Here is a 17,133-nt window from a genome sequence, read left to right as displayed (position 1 = left end):
AACAAAAAAAATACCTTAGCAACCATCCTGAACACCCTAGCAATGTCTAGAAACGCTCTAGTAACCACCAAAATACCGTAGCAACCACCCAGAACACCCTAGCAACTGTCTAGCAACCCCCCAGAACACCTAACAACTGCCTAGCAACCACCCAGAACAACCTAGCAACTGCCTAGCAATGCCCTAGCATCCACCCAAAATACCATAGCAACTGCCTAGCAACACCATAGCAACCACTCAGAATACCCTAGCAACGCCCTAGCAACCACCAAGAATACCCTAGCAACCGCCTAGCAACCACCCAGAATACCCTAGCAACCGCCTAGCAACACCATAGCAACCACCCAGAATACCCTAGCAACCACCTAGCAACACCCTAGCAACCACCCAGAATACCCTAGCAACTGCCTAGCAACGCCCTAGCAACCACCCAGAATACCCTAGCAACCGCCTAGCAACACCATAGCAACCACCCAGATCAGCCTAGCAACCGCCTAGCAACGCCCTAGCAACCACCTAGAATACCCTAGCAACGCCCTAGCAACCACCCAGAATACCCTAGCAACTGCCTAGCAACGCCCTAGCAACCACCCAGAATACCCTAGCAACCGCCTAGCAACACCATAGCAACCACCCAGAACACCCTAGCAACTGCCTAGCAACGCCCAAGCAACCACCAATAATACCCTAGCAACCACCTAGCAACTACCCAGAATACCCTAGCAACCGCCTAGCAACACCAGAGCAACCACCAGAATACCCTAGCAACCACCTAGCAACACCGTAGAAACCACCCAGAAAACCCTAGCAACTGCCTAGCAACGTCCTAACAACCACCCAGAATACCCTAGCAACCGCCTAGCAACATCATAGCAACCACCCAGAATACCCTAGCAACTGCCTAGCAACGACCTAGCAACCACCCTGAACATCATAGCAACTGCTTAGCAACGCCCTAGCAACCACCCAGAATACCATAGCAACTGCCTAGCAACCACCTAGCAACCACCCAGAACACCCTAGCAACTGCCTGGCAACACCCCTAGCAACCGCCTAGCAACCACCCAGAACACCCTAGAAACTGCCTAGTAACGCCCTAGCAACCACCCAGAATACCCTAGCAACCACCCAGAACACCCTAGCAACGCCCTAGCAACCACCCAGAATACCCTAGCAACCGCCTAGCAACACCATAGCAACCACTCAGAATACCCTAGCAACCACCTAGCAACCACCCAGAATACACTTGCAACTGCCTAGCAACACCATAGCAACCACCCAGAATACCCTAGCAACTGCCTAGCAACCACCCAGAACACCCTAGCAACCGCCTAACAACACCATAGGAACTACTCAGAATACCCTAGCAACCGTCTAGCAACGCCTTAGCAACACCCAGAATACCATAGCAACCGCCTAGCAACACCATAGCAACCACCCAGAACACCCTAGCAAAGTCCTAGCAACCACACAGAACACCCTAGCAACACCCTAGCAACCACCTGAACAACATGAATAAGCTATATCTCAGCACCAGAACATCGTACAGACATGTTTGTTGGCTCGTATGCTATCAATGTACCACACTCTAGCAACCGAGTGGAGAGTTTTGCCACTGCAAGCACCACTTCACATTTTCTTCAGGAAATGTACATTCTAGTTATTATTATTATTCTTATTATTCCGGACAAAAGTTTGGCGCGAAACTCGCCCCGCACCATTTGTCACAGACCCCTGAGTGAAGTGTCAAATCGACCGCCTCATTGAGGAGAGGTGTGCTATGACTTTTCTAAGCGATCGGGTGTACGATGTTCGCACAGCGGACGAAAAAGCGGCCAAAAAAGTCCCCATTGACTTTACATTGGGCATTCTAAAAATATTTGAATCCCAACCGACGTTTTCACACACACACCACTCCAAAGGGCCTGACAGCCCTGCGTCTCTCCCTCTCTCTCTCCCTCAGAGGATTTATATTATCAAGCAGCCAATAAGTAATGGCCTAAAATCTTCATAGCCACACCCTAGCAACCAGTTTTAGCACCCTAGCAACCACTAAGAGCTCCCTAGCAACCACCCTAAACCAAAAAAAATTTTTTTTTACATTTTTTTGTATTTTTTAACTCAATATTACACTCGTGGCCTTGCGATATTGCTCCATGCTTGTGCCTATTCAGCCATAGGCACGAGGCCGCAGGCCGAGTGCCGTACTGAAGGCACTCGTTATTAAAGATTTTAATAACTCTATAAAAACTCCATAGTAACCATCTTTGACAACTACCAACCACCTAGTAACAAAATAGCAACTACCAAAAATACCTTAGCAACCATCCTGAACACCCTAGCAACGTCTAGAAACGCTCTAGTAGATCATAGAAACACCAAGGTGGTCTCGTTTCACTCAGGGCATCAAATGGCCAATCATGAATCACCTCAACACTTCCTAGCCCCTCCCTAGCAACCATTGTCGAGCACCTTAGCAACCAAAATCCTAGAGGGATATCTTCTATTCTGAATGTCACAGAGGCATGGAAGTTGGTTTATATCATTCATAGTAACAAAAAGCCTTTGCAGTTTCATCAATGGCAGCTGTCAAGCAACTCCATAGCAACCAAACAGATTACCCTAGCAACCAAAATTCAAAGAGGGATATCTTCCATTCTGAATGTCACAGAGGCATGGGAGTTGGTTTATATCATTCATAGTGACAAGAAGGCTTTGCAGTTTCGTCATTGGCAGCTGCCAAGCCACTCCATAGCAACCAAACTTGAGTACCCTAGCAACCGTTTTGCAAGACCTATATCTCCGCATCAGAACATCGTATAGAGATGGGAGTTGGTTTATATCATTCATACTGACAATAAGCCTTTACAGTTTCATCATTAGCAGCTGCCAAACAACTCCATAGCAACCAAACAGAGTACCCTAGCAACCAAAATGCAAAGAGGGATATCTGCCATTCTGAATGTCACAGAGAAATGGGAGTTGGTTTATATCATTCATAGTGACACAAAGCCTTTTCAGTTTCATCATTGGCAGCTGCCAAGCCACTCCATAGCAACCAAACTTGAGTACCCTAGCAACCGTTTTGCAAGACCTATATCTCCGCATCAGAACATCGTATAGAGATGGGAGTTGGTTTATATCATTCATACTGACAATAAGCCTTTACAGTTTCATCATTAGCAGCTGCCAAACAACTCCATAGCAACCAAACAGAGTACCCTAGCAACCAAAATGCAAAGAGGGATATCTTCCATTCTGAATGTCACAGAGGCATGGGAGTTGGTTTGTTTCATTCATACTGACAACCAGCCTTTGGAGTTTCATTATTGGCAGCTGCCAAGCCACTCCATAGCAACCAGACAGAGTACCCTAGCAACCAAAATCCAAAGAGGGTTATCTTCCATTTTGAATGTCACAAAGAAATGGGAGTTGGTTTATATCATTCATAGTGACAAGAAGCCTTTGCAGTTTCATCACTGGCAGCTGCCAAGCCACTCCCTAGCAACCAAACAGAGTACCCTAGCAACCATTTAGCAAAAATAATTTCTCTGTATCAGAACATCGTATAGAGCTGGGAGTTGGTTTATATCATTCAAACTGACAAGCAGCCTCTGGAGTTTTATGGTTGGCAGCTGCCAAGCTACTCCCTAGCAACCAAACAGAGTACCCTAGCAACAAAAATCCAAAGAGGGATATCTTCCATTCTGTATGTCACAGATGCATGGGAGTTGGTTTTTTATCATTCATAGTGACAAGAAGCCTTTTTAATTTCATCATTGGCAGCTGCCAAGCCACTCCCTAGCAACCAAACAGAGTACCCTAGCAACCGTTTAGCAAGACCTATATCTCTGCATCAGAACATCGTATAGAGATGGGAGTTGGTTTATTTTCATTCATACTGACAAGAAACTTATGCAGTTTCATCATTAACAGCTGCCAAGCCACTCCATAGCAACCAAACAGAGGACCCTAGCAACCAAACTCCAGAGAGGGATATCTTCCATTCTGACTGTCACAGAGGCATGGGAGTTGGTTTATATCATTCATATTGACAAGAAGCCTTTGGTGTTTCATGATTGGCAGCTGCCAAGCAACTCCATATCAACCAAACAGAGTACCCTAGCAACCAAATTCCAAAGAGGAATATCTTCCTTTCTGAATGTCACACAGGCATGGGAGTTGGTTTATATCATTCATACTGACAAGAAGCCTTTGGAATTTCATCATTGGCAGCTGCCAAGCCACTCTCTAGCAACCAAACAGAGTACCCTAGCAACCAAAATCCAAGGAGGGATATCTTCCATTCTGAATGTCATAGAGGCATGGGAGTTGGTTTATATCATTCAGAGTGACAAGAAGCCTTTGCAGTTTCATCATTGGTATCTGCCAAGTCACTCCCTGGCAACCAAACAGAGGACCCTAGCAACCGTTTATCAAGACCCATGTCTCTGCATCAGAACATCATATAGAGATGGGGGTTGGCTCTTTAGTTTTGGTTGGGAAACAGTCTGTAAATTTCACCATGGTAACTTTGTATTCACACCCTAGCAACCGTTTACAGCCACCTAGCAACCATATTGCAACATAAAGAAGCCATATTTCAGCTCCACAACAGCGTACAGACATGGTTGTTGGCTCGTATGCGATCATGTACAACACCCTAGCAACCGAGTGCCGAATTTTGCCACTGCAAGCACCACTTCACATTTTCTTCAGGAAATGTACATTCTAGTTTAATATACAGTTCAAAAGAACAGCATTTATTTGAAATACAAACCCTTTGTAACATTATAAATGTCTTTAATCTAAAGCATCCTTGCTGAATAAAAGTATTAATTTCTTACTTCTTACTTATAAGTTATGAACGGCAGTATGTGAAATTAAATAGTAAGAATACTAATAATGAGAAACGAGGGTAAATGTCATAACTCACTGTTGAATCGGTCTGTTTCTGCTCATATCAGAGGAAATCCTGGAGGAGATTCAGGCCAGAGGATTCTCCATTTCCCATCTGAAGGACACGGTTCTGTCCAGAGAGATGGCAGAGGAGTTTTATAAAGAGCACCGGGACAAACCCTTCTTCAGCCAGCTGGTGGATTACATGTGTCGGTGAGTCTGCCAGTAAACCTCACTGAAAGGGTTAGTTCACCCAAAAATGTAAATTCTGTCAGTAATTACTCTCCCTCATGTTGTTCAACCCCGTAAGACTTTCGTTCATCTTCAGACACAAATGAAGATATTTCTGATGAAATCTGAGAGCTGTCTCACTCCTCCATAGGCTTCTAGGTAATCGAGATCTGCCATCCCAGAAAAGTTAGTAAAGACATCGTTAAAATAGTCCAAGTGACTACAGTGGCTCAACCTTAGGTTGACCAAGCGACGAGAATACTTTCAGTGCGCAAAAAAAAAAAAAAACAATTACGACTTTATTCAACTTTTGTTTTTCTTTTGTGTTTCTCTGAGTGAGTTCACGAGTCTAACAGCGCAGCGCTTCTGGGTTGTACGTCAGAACGGAGGCTCACTATTGGCCGACATCACACGCATCACACACATGACCGGCGTCGGCCAATAGTGAGCCTCCGTTCTGACGTACAACCCAGAAGCGCTGCGCTGTTACACTACGAATGAATGAGAATACTTATGAGAATAAAGTCGTTATTTTTGTTTGTTTTTCCGCACTAAAAGTATTCTCGTCGCTTGATAAACCTAAGGTTGAGCCACTGTAGTCACTTGGACTATTTTAACGATGTCTTTACTAACTTTTCTGGGATGGCAGATCTCGATTACCTAGAAGTCTATGGAGGAGTGAGACAGCTCTCAGATTTCATCAAAAATATCTTAATTTGTGTTTTGAAGATGAATGAAAGTCTTACGGGGTTGAACAACATGAGGGAGAGTAATTACTGACAGAATTTACATTTTTGGGTGAACTAACGCTTTAACTGTCCATAGAGCTTATTAAGATTAGACATTTATAATGTTTGTATTTCAAATAAATGCTGTTCTGTTGAACTTTATATTAAATAAAGATTCCCAGAGAGTTTCCGCAAAAATATTAAGCAGTTTAAAGGGTAACTAAACCCTAAACCAACTTTTTTTAGTTAATGATCTGTAAGATTGGGGCTTTAATAGTGCTGTTCATTGATTCAAGTATTGTTTTTTGACATTTGTGTTTAAAGTAATTTAATTTTACTAAATATGGTGTAAAAACGTCTGAGTGCTGCCCTCTTCAGGTTGAACAGTGGCTACTGCAGTTGAATTTTCCTATTGGAAGTTGTGGTACACTCTGACGTCAGAGGGTACCAGCTAACCACGCCCTTGCCTGCAGAGAGATACGTCTCAGATGCACGCCCCCTTTAGTTACCCTTTAAGCTGTTTTCAACATTGTTAATAATCAGAAATATGTCTTGAGCAGCAAATCATCATATTAGAATGATTTCTGAATGTAAGTGTCATGTGAAGCGTGTGTATGGAAGTAAAATAATGTCAAATGTTTTTGAAACAAAAAGCCTGTTGAATTGCACTACTTGAAAAAAAATAGGCATTGCATTAACCATGCTTGCATTTTAATGCATTGTATTTTTAGGGTTTGCATTTTTATGGGCTGAAATTCAACATGGTTGAATATTTAAGCTGTGAATATTTCAATTAAAAACATTTCAAACACATTTTCATTATTAAAAATTCAATAATCCATATTCACCTTTCATATTTCACTTCCAAAATATTCAAACTGTTTAAAAATACAACCTATAATATTCAACAGGCAATTTTCGGTCCATTTTATTTCGCTTTGCAAAATTCGCTTCCACAAATTCAGTGGTTCAAATTCGACAATAAATTCAACGGAACTGCAGGAAAAGCAATAGATTACCGAGATACTCTCCATCTGCTGTTAGTCGATCTCACCAGCAGGGGGTGCAAAAGCGCGTGTTGTTGACGAAGACAGAGCAACAGTTAGAGCAAGCCATTCATTCATAAAACTCATTTACAGCAATGTAAGTGTATTTGTGATTATTATGACGGCGGTTTTATGTTAAATTCAGTGTCTTCACGGTTACTTTCCCTGTGTAGCCTACAAGCATCTTTCTCTACCGTGAACAAGATTATAATGTTATTCCCCGATGCGGATATAGCCTACAGATCCAATATTACATTTTTGAGGTTGACATATATTTCTCTTGGTTGTTTAGTTGCCTTAACTTTATATTGTGGCGATGTGCTGCATGCAAGCTATTAGGGTTTCCCTCAATACTTAAGGATTCACCAGCTGGACATATAAAACGCTTAACGTAGCTTAATGGACTAATTACAGTGATATAAAAGACCAAACTCGCAGGCAAGCAGATTGACTCAGAATAACGCGCAAAGTTTAATGCTGAGCGTTTCCCAGTGATAGACTGGCATAAAGTTGGCTTGACGTTTGACATTCGCACATTTAGGGACTGTCTCTAAAGTGTATACGTCTTTGGTATACACGTTTCAAACTTCAATATCATTTGAATAGAACGACTTACAGTCATAAAACCAAATGTAAAGTGTTCATGTGGTGTCAGGCATAATGCGCACCCTTTGGATTTTTGATATTTATTCAAATAAATTAAAGTTTGCTATTGAAGTTAGAAACGTGTATGCCAATGTTTTATGCAACTTTTGAGACGGTCCCTAAATGTGCGAATGTCCAATGTCAAGCCAATTTTACATTTATTAGGCTACATTTAGTCATTTATTTAGCAGACGCTTTTATCCAAAGCGATTTACAGTTAAACTAACAATAGGAGGACAACAATATGCAAGTGCTATGACTCTTCCCAGTTTAAGCTAATGCAATACACGTAGGCGTAGCCTATACTATATATATATATATATATTGTAGAGAGAGAGAGAGAGAGAGAGAGAAGAGAAGAGAAGAGAAGAGAAGAGAAGAGAAGAGAAGAGAAGAGAAGAGAAGAGAAGAGAAAGTGTTAGTATTGATCAAGTGTTGATTTTATAACAGTATATCACGAAACGCTCAGCATGAAACTTTGCGCGTTACGTTCATTTTCTTAGTCCATTGAGCCTATATAGTAGCCTATAGCCTACATCCCCAATAAGGTGCGAGCTTGGTCTTTTATATCTCTGTATTAGTCCATAGCGTTTTGTCCCGACAGAAGGGGAATCCTCGAGTGTGAGGTATTGAGGGAAACCGATTATAATCCTGTTCATGTAGAGAAAGCTGATGACATGCTACACAGGGAAAGTAACAATGAAGTTATTGAATGAAACATAAACACAGCTTTTGTGTCTTTATCATCTTTTCCGCATATATACTGACACAGCTCATTTTCATTTTATGAATGAATGGCTTGCTCTAACTGTTTTAGAGACAGTTAACAGAACAACACGCGCTTTTGCACCCCCTGCTGGTGAGATCGACTAACAGCAGATGGAGAGTATCTCGGTAATCTATTGCTTTTCCTGCAGTTCCGTTGAATTTACTGTCGAATTTGAACCACTGAATTTGTGGAAGCGAATTTTGCAAAGCGAAATAAAATGGACTGAAAATTGCCTGTTGAATATTATAGGTTGTATTTTTAAACAGTTTGAATATTTTGGAGGTGAAATATGAAAGGTGAATATGGATTATTGAATTTTTATTAATGAAAATGTGTTTGAAATGTTTTTAATTGAAATATTCACAGCTTAAATATTCAACCATGTTGAATTTCAGCCCATAAAAATGCAAGCCCTAAAAATACAATGCATTAAAATGCAAGCATGGTTAATGCAATGCCTATTTTTTTTCAAGTAGTGCAATTCAACAGGCTTTTTGTTTCAGAAACATTTGACATTATTTTACTTCCATACGTGTGTCATTAAGATAAAACATGGTTAATTTTTCTATAGTGGCCCATGTACATTGATGGTTCTGACGAAGGAGAACGCGGTGGAGGAGTGGAGGGCAGCCATGGGCCCGACGGACCCCGGTGAGGCGAGGCAAACGGCCCCAGATTCTCTGAGAGCGCGCTTTGCTAAAGATATGCTGGAGAACGCCGTCCACGGATCCTCCAACATGGAGCACGCACACCAGAAGATTCAGTTCATCTTTGGAGATATCGGAACCGAGAGCGTGATCATCGACGGCGCCGCTTCTCCTCTGTTAGGTGACCAAAACATTGCAGATACAAGTTTGTACTGAGAAACAAAAATCAACATTTTTCATCTGGGAATAAAACTCTACTAAACACACCTAAGAATAACGTTTAAAGTCGACTTCTCAAATAAGAAAAAATGTGGGCGGGGCTTGTTTTTATCTGTGGGGAATTGATTTGATGGTTGTGATTTGCTATTGGTGGATCTTTTGTGAGTGACAGGTTGCCCCGCCCTCATCATCAGATGTACAGACAAATCCTTTAAAATAAATACTGCAATATTACATTCCTGTTATCTACAGAAACGGAGGAGAGCTTTGCGGAGCTCAAGAATCTTCAAACTTCAAGATCTCCATCGTTTGATGACTCGAGGAACCAGAGAGAGCCGAGCACTACAGGTTCATAAATATCCAAAAATATACACTCTGCCATTATTTACTCAACCTCATGTAATTCCAAACCTGTACTGTGATATTTGCCCATCACTATGATCTGACACTGCATTTAGAGAATTAATAAGTGAGTAAATAATCACTGAAGAGTTACTTTGGGTGAAATGTTCCTTTAGTTCAGGGTTTCCCAAACATCAACGTGCAAGTTGTCGAAAAGCGAATCATTTAATAAATGGAATGTATAGCTAGAATAAATAAATGGGGCTGCACAATTAATTAAAATTTTAGTTAGTGCTGTTGTCAAATTGTGTGTGAATGAGTGAAGCTCATTAACACACATGCAGCTCATAATAGTGTTTTAGAGCGAGTCTATTCACAATAAAAGTCTAGGTGCACTTTATTTACATTCATGTCATTTCCAACATATATGTGGACAGAAGTTTACAGCATTTCACTAGTATTCCGCCAAAATAAAAGCTCAGTGATTTAAAATGTTAAAAGCTCCAGGGTTTGTTTATTATGATGATTTTAAAATATTCACTATTTATTTAACAGTACAATTATTATTTACAACAGAAATATAGTAATGTCTTCATTTTTAGAGGTGAAACTAGTAATAATAGGCCTAATAATAATTATAATATGTTTGCAATATATGGAAAAATAACAATTTACATTTTTTGTTCAGGTCATGAAGCCTTATATATAAATAATGTTAAACTTAAAATATATACAATCAAAATAAAACAGATTAAATATTTTATCTGTTTACATGCATATTACGTGACCATTAAGCGACCTCAGAGAATCGTGAACATAGAAATGTGCCGTTAAATGATAGAAATATTAACTTAGAGGAACTTCAAGTAAATATTTAAGGGGTTCAGCTGACAAAAAGGTTTGTGAGTCCCTGCTTTAGTCCAGTAAGTTGAGGTGAAAGTCTCTTGTAAACACAAAAGTGAAGATTACCCTTGATCTCCACATGCAGAAGCTGCTGAAGAAATCCACCCTGAGACGACAGAGAGTCACGCAGTGTCATCCGATGAGACCGACACACTCGAGACGCCCGCCTCCAGCAGGCAGGACACAGGTGTGTGTTTCAGTGACTAGTGATGTACAATCAAAAACAACTTTATACACACATTCTTCAGGCATTAGAGGAAATATGGTTTGGAAACATCATTTCCACTTCGGCATTAATTGTCAGCACTGTCAGATATTAAAGGGGGGGTCCTATCATGCTTATTTACAGGTTCATAATTTAGTTTATGGGGTTTGCGTCATTTAATGTTCTAAAAACTCATTATTTTTCTTATAATTTACATTGTTGCAGCACCTGAATGCTCCATTTTAGTTTTGTATCTTTAAAACCGGTCTTCTGAAAAGCACAGTCTGCTCTGATTGGTCAGCCAGCCCCAGTCTGTTGTGAATGGACAGCCGGTCCCACTGTGTTGTGATTGGTCAGCTGGCCCCAGTCTGTTGTGATTGGTCAGCTGGCCCCGGTCTGTTGTGATTGGTCAGCCGGCCCCAATCTGTTGTGATTGGACAGCCGGTCCCACTGTGTTGTGATTGGTCAGCTGGCCCCAGTCTGTTGTGATTGGTCAGCTGGCCCCAGTCTGTTGTGATTGGTCAGCTGGCCCCAGTCTGTTGTAATTGGTCAGCCGGCCCCAATCTGTTGTGATTGGTCTACCTCTTAGAGAGTGTCATAAATGTCACGCCCCTTACCATAACCAGTGACAGATCTCTTAATGGGGATGGAGCTTTAAAACAGGGCGTGGCTTCCTCCCATTGACAGACAGACACATGACGCGCATGCATGAATTTTCTCCAAACCGCCCCGCAGTCGATTCTTAAGGTTTCATTGGTCATGTCAATCGCTGATTTTCCTACACAATGCTTCAACAAATACTAACCCTAACCATACTCTACCCTACACCCCACTGTTGGCTGACTGTAACTCCCTAACCGGACCTAGCTGGTCAGCCTAACCTTTAGTTGTCCCCTCCTACCCTGTGAATCTCGAGGCCCGGGACCTCACAGAGCTATCGCCCCCCACATCCACTTACATTTGGCGAGAGCAAAGGTCTTTGCCTGTGGAGACTCCGCCCCTTTAGGAGGTACCGTCTACTTTTGGAGTTCTCTACGACCTGTCACTGCATATAGACAGGGTTTCCGCGGGGCATTAAAAAGCATTAAAAGTCATTAAATGGATTTTGTGATAATTAAGGCCTTAAATGGCATTAAAAAGCATTAAATTGTAATCCTACAGGCATTACATTTTTTTATGGTTTTGAAGAAAATGTTATATTATCAATTTATTTGAATAGTCTTCATGATTAATAATTTTTATTTGCTGTCGTCGCAAAATATGTACGTTAGTGTGATTAAAAACACGCGGAAACAGTTTGGTGATTGCCTCCGGCCGGAGCAAAGTTGCGGAGGTGGCGCGAGTAATTTTGGACAGCAGGAACAACAGGAATAAAACTAGACCAGAAAACTGTGAAAGTGCATGGAAGACAAACAATTTAGAACATGGTTGGTGATAAAAATAAAGAAGGATTTTGCAGCGTTTGTAAAAAGGTATTTAAATTGGGTAGCTACAATGGGAATCAATGGCGTAAAATCTCATATGCAGTCTGACCGCCACACATCGACGGTAAAATGCAGACAGCAGTTAACTATGTGTAGTAACGTTCCCTCATCAGCACGACATCCGCTGTTGAAGCTCTCTTTACTTTTTTAACGCGTTAACGCATGAGATTATTTTTGTCCAGTTTAACGCGTTAAAATAGCCTATTTAACGCAAACGCAGCATTCGTTAATTTTTGTCATCCCTTGGGTAGCGTTACATTATATGATCCCGCTCTTATTCATGTAAATGCTTTTAAACGCGCTGCCTGCGAATGTCCTGTCTATGTAACACACACACACACACACACACACACACACACAGAGAAAGACGCGCGCCAGATCGTGCGCACAGACTGCGCACCAGAAAACGGTCCTCTTTCGCGCAACGAACAATAACACACAATTTTGCCAACATGTCTGTTTTGTGAGTATCCTCATAAAATAAGAGCAGTCCTAAATTAGTGAAATAAAGTCTTTAATGAACGCAAAGAGTTGTGAGAGAATGAGGCGCGTGTTAGGTCCGTGTTTATGTCAGCAGCTGCTCTTAAAGGGACAGCAGCCAATAAAGCTTTCTGTCAGTAAAGTTAATCACAGAACAAAGGCACCAGAGAAAATTACTCACTGCTATTGACTAAAGAACTCTTGTAGCTTTAATAAGCATTAGTCTATATTTAATCTATAATTTATGCTGTGCAGACTGTTTGATAACGTACGTTAGACAGGAAGGCCAAAGGTAAATATGACATTTATTATAGGTTTATGTGAGGATTGTTTGTTAAGTGCACTTAAATTAAAAGTTGTCATATATTTTTTGAAGCCTAATGTTAAAAACTTGATAGCTTTCAATTACACTGTAATGTTGGATGGCGGCTATAATTAATGTTTAAAATTAGGGGGGAGAAATCATTTTTATCCAGATATCAATAGCTGTATTAGTATCAGTGAGACTGGCCTTTATGTTGTCTCTACATTCATTTGTAGATTAACTGTGAAATGATTACATTATAAAATACACAAACCTAAACAAATGTAAGTGTTTTAATTGCGGAAAAAACGTGTGATTAATCAAGTTAATATATATATATATATATATATATATATATATATATACATATATACATACATACATACATACATACATACGATACATACGATACATACATACATACATATATACATACATTCATACATAATATCTGTGGTTAGTCATGGGTCGTGTATGGCATTAAAAATAAAAAAATGGCATTAAAAAGGCATTAAAAAGGCATTAAATTTAAATTGAAGATCCCTGCAGAAACCCTGATAGAGAATTAATAAGTGAATAAATAATAACAGATGATTGATTTTGGGTGAACTGTTCCTTTAGTTCAGGGTTTCCCAAACGGGTGTGTGTAAGTTAAATGGAATGTGTATTTAAAATAAATAAATGGGGCTGCTCAAATAATTGAAATAAAACAAATCATGATATCGCTTAGAGCGGCTATCAAAACAAAGGCCGCGATTAAATCAGGCCTAAATGATATAATCTGTTGCACCGCTTGTGTTTCAGAGTAAAGCGCAGCACTGAGTTCATTTACACACATGCAGCTCATCATAGTGTTTTAGAGCGACTCGATTCACAGTAAATGTCTAAGATCACTTTATTTACATTCATATCATTTTGAATGTTTACATTCTGTAACATTTATGTGGACAGAAGTTTACAGCATTTCACTAGTATTCCGGAAGCCAAAGTATAAGCTCAAAGATTTTAAATGTTAAAAAATCCAGGGTTTGAATGTTTGAAAGTAAAGGATTATTATTGTAACTTTTCTATTCAGTTTTTATTTTACAGTACAGTTATGATTTACTACAGAAATATAGTAATGTCTTCATTTTTAGAGGTGAAATTAATAATCATAGGCCTAATAATAATATTATATTCGCAATATATGGCAAATAACAATATATATTTTTGGTCAAGTCATGAATATATAAATAATGTTAAAATATATATACAATCAAAATAAAAGATTTACAGATTTTGCATCAGAGAACCATTAAGATGGAAATGTGCCGTTAAATGATAGAAATATTAACTTAGAGGAACTTCAAGTAAATATTTAAGGGGTTCAGCTGACAAAAAGGTTTGTGAGTCCCTGCTTTAGTCCAGTAAGTTGAGGTGAAAGTCTCTTGTAAACACAAAAGTGAAGATTACCCTTGATCTCCACATGCAGAAGCTGCTGAAGAAATCCACCCTGAGACGACAGAGAGTCACGCAGTGTCATCCGATGAGACCGACACACTCGAGACGCCCGCCTCCAGCAGGCAGGACACAGGTGTGTGTTTCAGTGACTAGTGATGTACAATCAAAAACAACTTTATACACACATTCTGCAGACATGAGAGGAAATATGGTTTGGAAACATCAACACTTCGGCATTAATTGTCAGCACTGTCAGATATTAAATATCATTCTTATTTACAGGTTCATAATTTAGTTTATGGGGTTTACTAGAATATGTTTACATCATTTAATGTTTAAAAAACTAATTTACATTGTTGCATTTTTTTATTGGAAACTTGCAAGTGCAAATCTATTACCAACCAAACATAAACACTACTTTAGTTTCTTCACCTCGGTATGCGCGAGCAAAACACAAACAAACTAATAAATCAAAGCACAAGCTTTTGTGTTGTAATGCTAAATATTACGGTAATTGTGTGTATTACGACCCGCCGGGACCCGATGCGAGATCCACCAATCAGAGAGGTTCCCGAATCTCCATTTTAAAATCATATTTTTATAAATTCATATATTTTTGTCAGAACTATTACACAGTATATCAGTCCCGTCACCCAAACTCTACAGAAATCAATTTTTAGTAAATTTCCCTCATTTTAAAAAGGTTCTTATTAATTGTCAGCAAAACCAGGAAACAAAATGACTGCGTCTTAATACACAAAATATATTCAAAATATTGTCAACTTGCTTGGATTTTCTTCATTTTACCTGGTGTTGGAAAAACTGAAACATGGAAGCAGAAGGTTGTCGCACCCAAGCATAAAGGACACATTAATCAGAAATAACTCCTTGATGCATAAACTTTTATTTATTGATTAATTCGTTTGAGTTCTGAAGTGTTTTTTGTCCCATGTCTCAAGAATCAGTGATCCGACAAACTCGACAGATGAACTCATGTCAGAAACGTGATAAACATTAATCACACAAAATCACTGACTTTAAACTGGAATTATAAATAAACTTTATTTTATCTTTTACTTGTGATGTAAATGTGATGAAGAGCTCGTCGTCTGCGTTTCAGGGGATCCGACAAATTCCTGAACTCTGCACAATCATCTGTCAGAAAAGAGGAGAGGTAAAGATGGTCAGGTGTCAGGAACGTTCATGAGAACAAGTGTTTCTACAATTAAAACGATTCTGTGACAGATTCATTACAAGAATCAGTTCATACAAGGCATTAAACTTGTCTAATTCAAATAAGGTGTATTATTTTTTATCATTGTTATACTATTATAGTTTTTGTTCATATTTTTGAATTAGATGATTTTCTACTTTAACTGTAGTAACATTTTTGGTCATTTTGTTAAGTTTTTTTTAAGTTTCGTTTTCATATCTATCTGGTTTTTGACATTTTAGTTTAAATTATTTTAGTACTTCAACTTAAAACTAAATGAAAATAAGAAATGTTGCCTAAATGTAGCTGATATAAAATTAGTTTTTAGATTTTATTTTATTTCAGCTAATGTTTAATTATGTTTTTTTTTATGGTTTTAGTTTGTGTTAACAATAATAACCCTGTTTGTAAGACATGATATGAACGTTTTCTTTCGTTCTCCACCAGTTTGGACCTGAAGACATCTAGATGTGCAACAAACAGCCAGTGATTTGTGGTTTCATCTTCAGTCTCTTATAAATCATCCTCTTGTGAATTAAATGCTCGTCTGTTTAAATACTTGGTGCAAGGCTGATCTGTTTGGCTCAAACTGAAATTTTGGGGGTTTTTATTTTATTTTATCACATACAAATTTGAGGCACTTGACAAAAACACGTCCAATGATTGGCTTTCAACCAACCCAAATATCTATCTATAAATTACAGAAACGGCTATCTGTCAGTATGTCTGTGTGTGTGTCTGTTATTCGCATATCTCACGAACAGTTAGTCCGATGGATTTCAGACTCGACAGGTGTCTCGCTACGGTCACGAGTAAGTGCAGTGCCAAATTTGGCATTGTTTGGATGAGAAATGCGTTAGATATCGTTCGGTAAAAGAAGCACTTAGAAGGTTGTGGTTTAAAAATAAACATTCTGACATGAACACTCAGTCAGCTACACTGTTTACTTCTGAATATTATATATTTATAAATTACGGGAACGTCTTTCTGTCTGTGTGTGTGTGTGTGTGTGTGTTATTCGCATATCTCTCGAACCGTTAGTCCGATGGACTGAACTTTTGCTGTGTAATTGTAACAATGAGCACTCAAACACACCAAACCAACAATTACTAAAAACACCCACAAAAACTGATTTTGCACGGGCACTTTGCACTAGTTTAGTTTAATTTCATGTCATAATTTGTCTTCTTACTGATCTTGATCGACCAAAGCAAGCATCTCCTCCTCATCAAAGGACCTCTGAAACATCTCAGTGATGGTCAGCTGCTGAGGGTCCTGACAAACAGCAAGAGGATAATATCTATTCAGTATTTATGTAGATATTTACAAACGTTCGATACTTTGATTATTCTAAAGCTAAAGCTTTCTACAGTAAGTTAAATGAAAATGGTGCAATGGAAATCTAAATTTTTTTTATTTTCTTGATGGTCACATGTTGAAAGTTTGGATACTAACCTTGCTGTGGAAGCTGGCAGATTCTGCGTTCTCTGAAATGTTGGACTCAGACAAGCCGACCTGCTCCAAAACACTCATTTTGCTCTGAATCATGGGCCTGAGAAACACAAGCAAACGGTATAA

At 39.3% G+C, this 17,133-nt stretch overlaps 2 protein-coding genes across 7 annotated transcripts in view; one reads left to right on the top strand and one right to left on the bottom strand.

The window, feature by feature from the left end:
• Positions 1-16,108, top strand: part of LOC308691975 (thioredoxin domain-containing protein 6) — a gene marked incomplete at its 5' end in the record, with an annotated part of 48,836 nt that extends 32,728 nt beyond the window's left edge. Inside the window, 7 exons of the mRNA XM_081367601.1 lie at positions 4,968-5,112; positions 8,890-9,146; positions 9,437-9,532; positions 10,515-10,616; positions 14,374-14,475; positions 15,463-15,516; positions 16,003-16,108. Coding sequence (XP_081223727.1) covers positions 4,968-5,112; positions 8,890-9,146; positions 9,437-9,532; positions 10,515-10,616; positions 14,374-14,475; positions 15,463-15,482 — 722 coding nt within the window. The 3' untranslated portion in view covers positions 15,483-15,516; positions 16,003-16,108. The remainder of the gene's footprint in view (positions 1-4,967; positions 5,113-8,889; positions 9,147-9,436; positions 9,533-10,514; positions 10,617-14,373; positions 14,476-15,462; positions 15,517-16,002) is intronic.
• The window catches only part of LOC308691974 (SWI/SNF-related matrix-associated actin-dependent regulator of chromatin subfamily A-like protein 1), a 30,931-nt gene continuing 29,022 nt past the window's right edge, over positions 15,225-17,133 (bottom strand). For 4 of the 6 annotated variants that reach the window (XR_014030288.1, XR_014030290.1, XM_081367598.1 and 1 more), the window contains exons 17-19: positions 17,011-17,107; positions 16,748-16,830; positions 15,225-15,497 (exon numbers count right to left, since the gene is read on the bottom strand). Coding sequence is in view for 2 of the 6 variants with exons in the window: in XM_081367598.1 (XP_081223724.1) it covers positions 15,494-15,497; positions 16,748-16,830; positions 17,011-17,107 (184 nt within the window). In the remaining 4 variants the exon portion in view is untranslated. The remainder of the gene's footprint in view (positions 15,498-16,747; positions 16,831-17,010; positions 17,108-17,133) is intronic. The other 2 variants (XR_014030289.1, XR_014030291.1) reach the window with 1 other exon arrangement.

This window comes from Scardinius erythrophthalmus, assembly GCF_964197995.2.
Source record: "Scardinius erythrophthalmus genome assembly, chromosome: 6".
Taxonomy (NCBI): domain Eukaryota; kingdom Metazoa; phylum Chordata; class Actinopteri; order Cypriniformes; family Leuciscidae; genus Scardinius; species Scardinius erythrophthalmus.
This window is presented reverse-complemented; position numbering and strand designations above follow the sequence as displayed.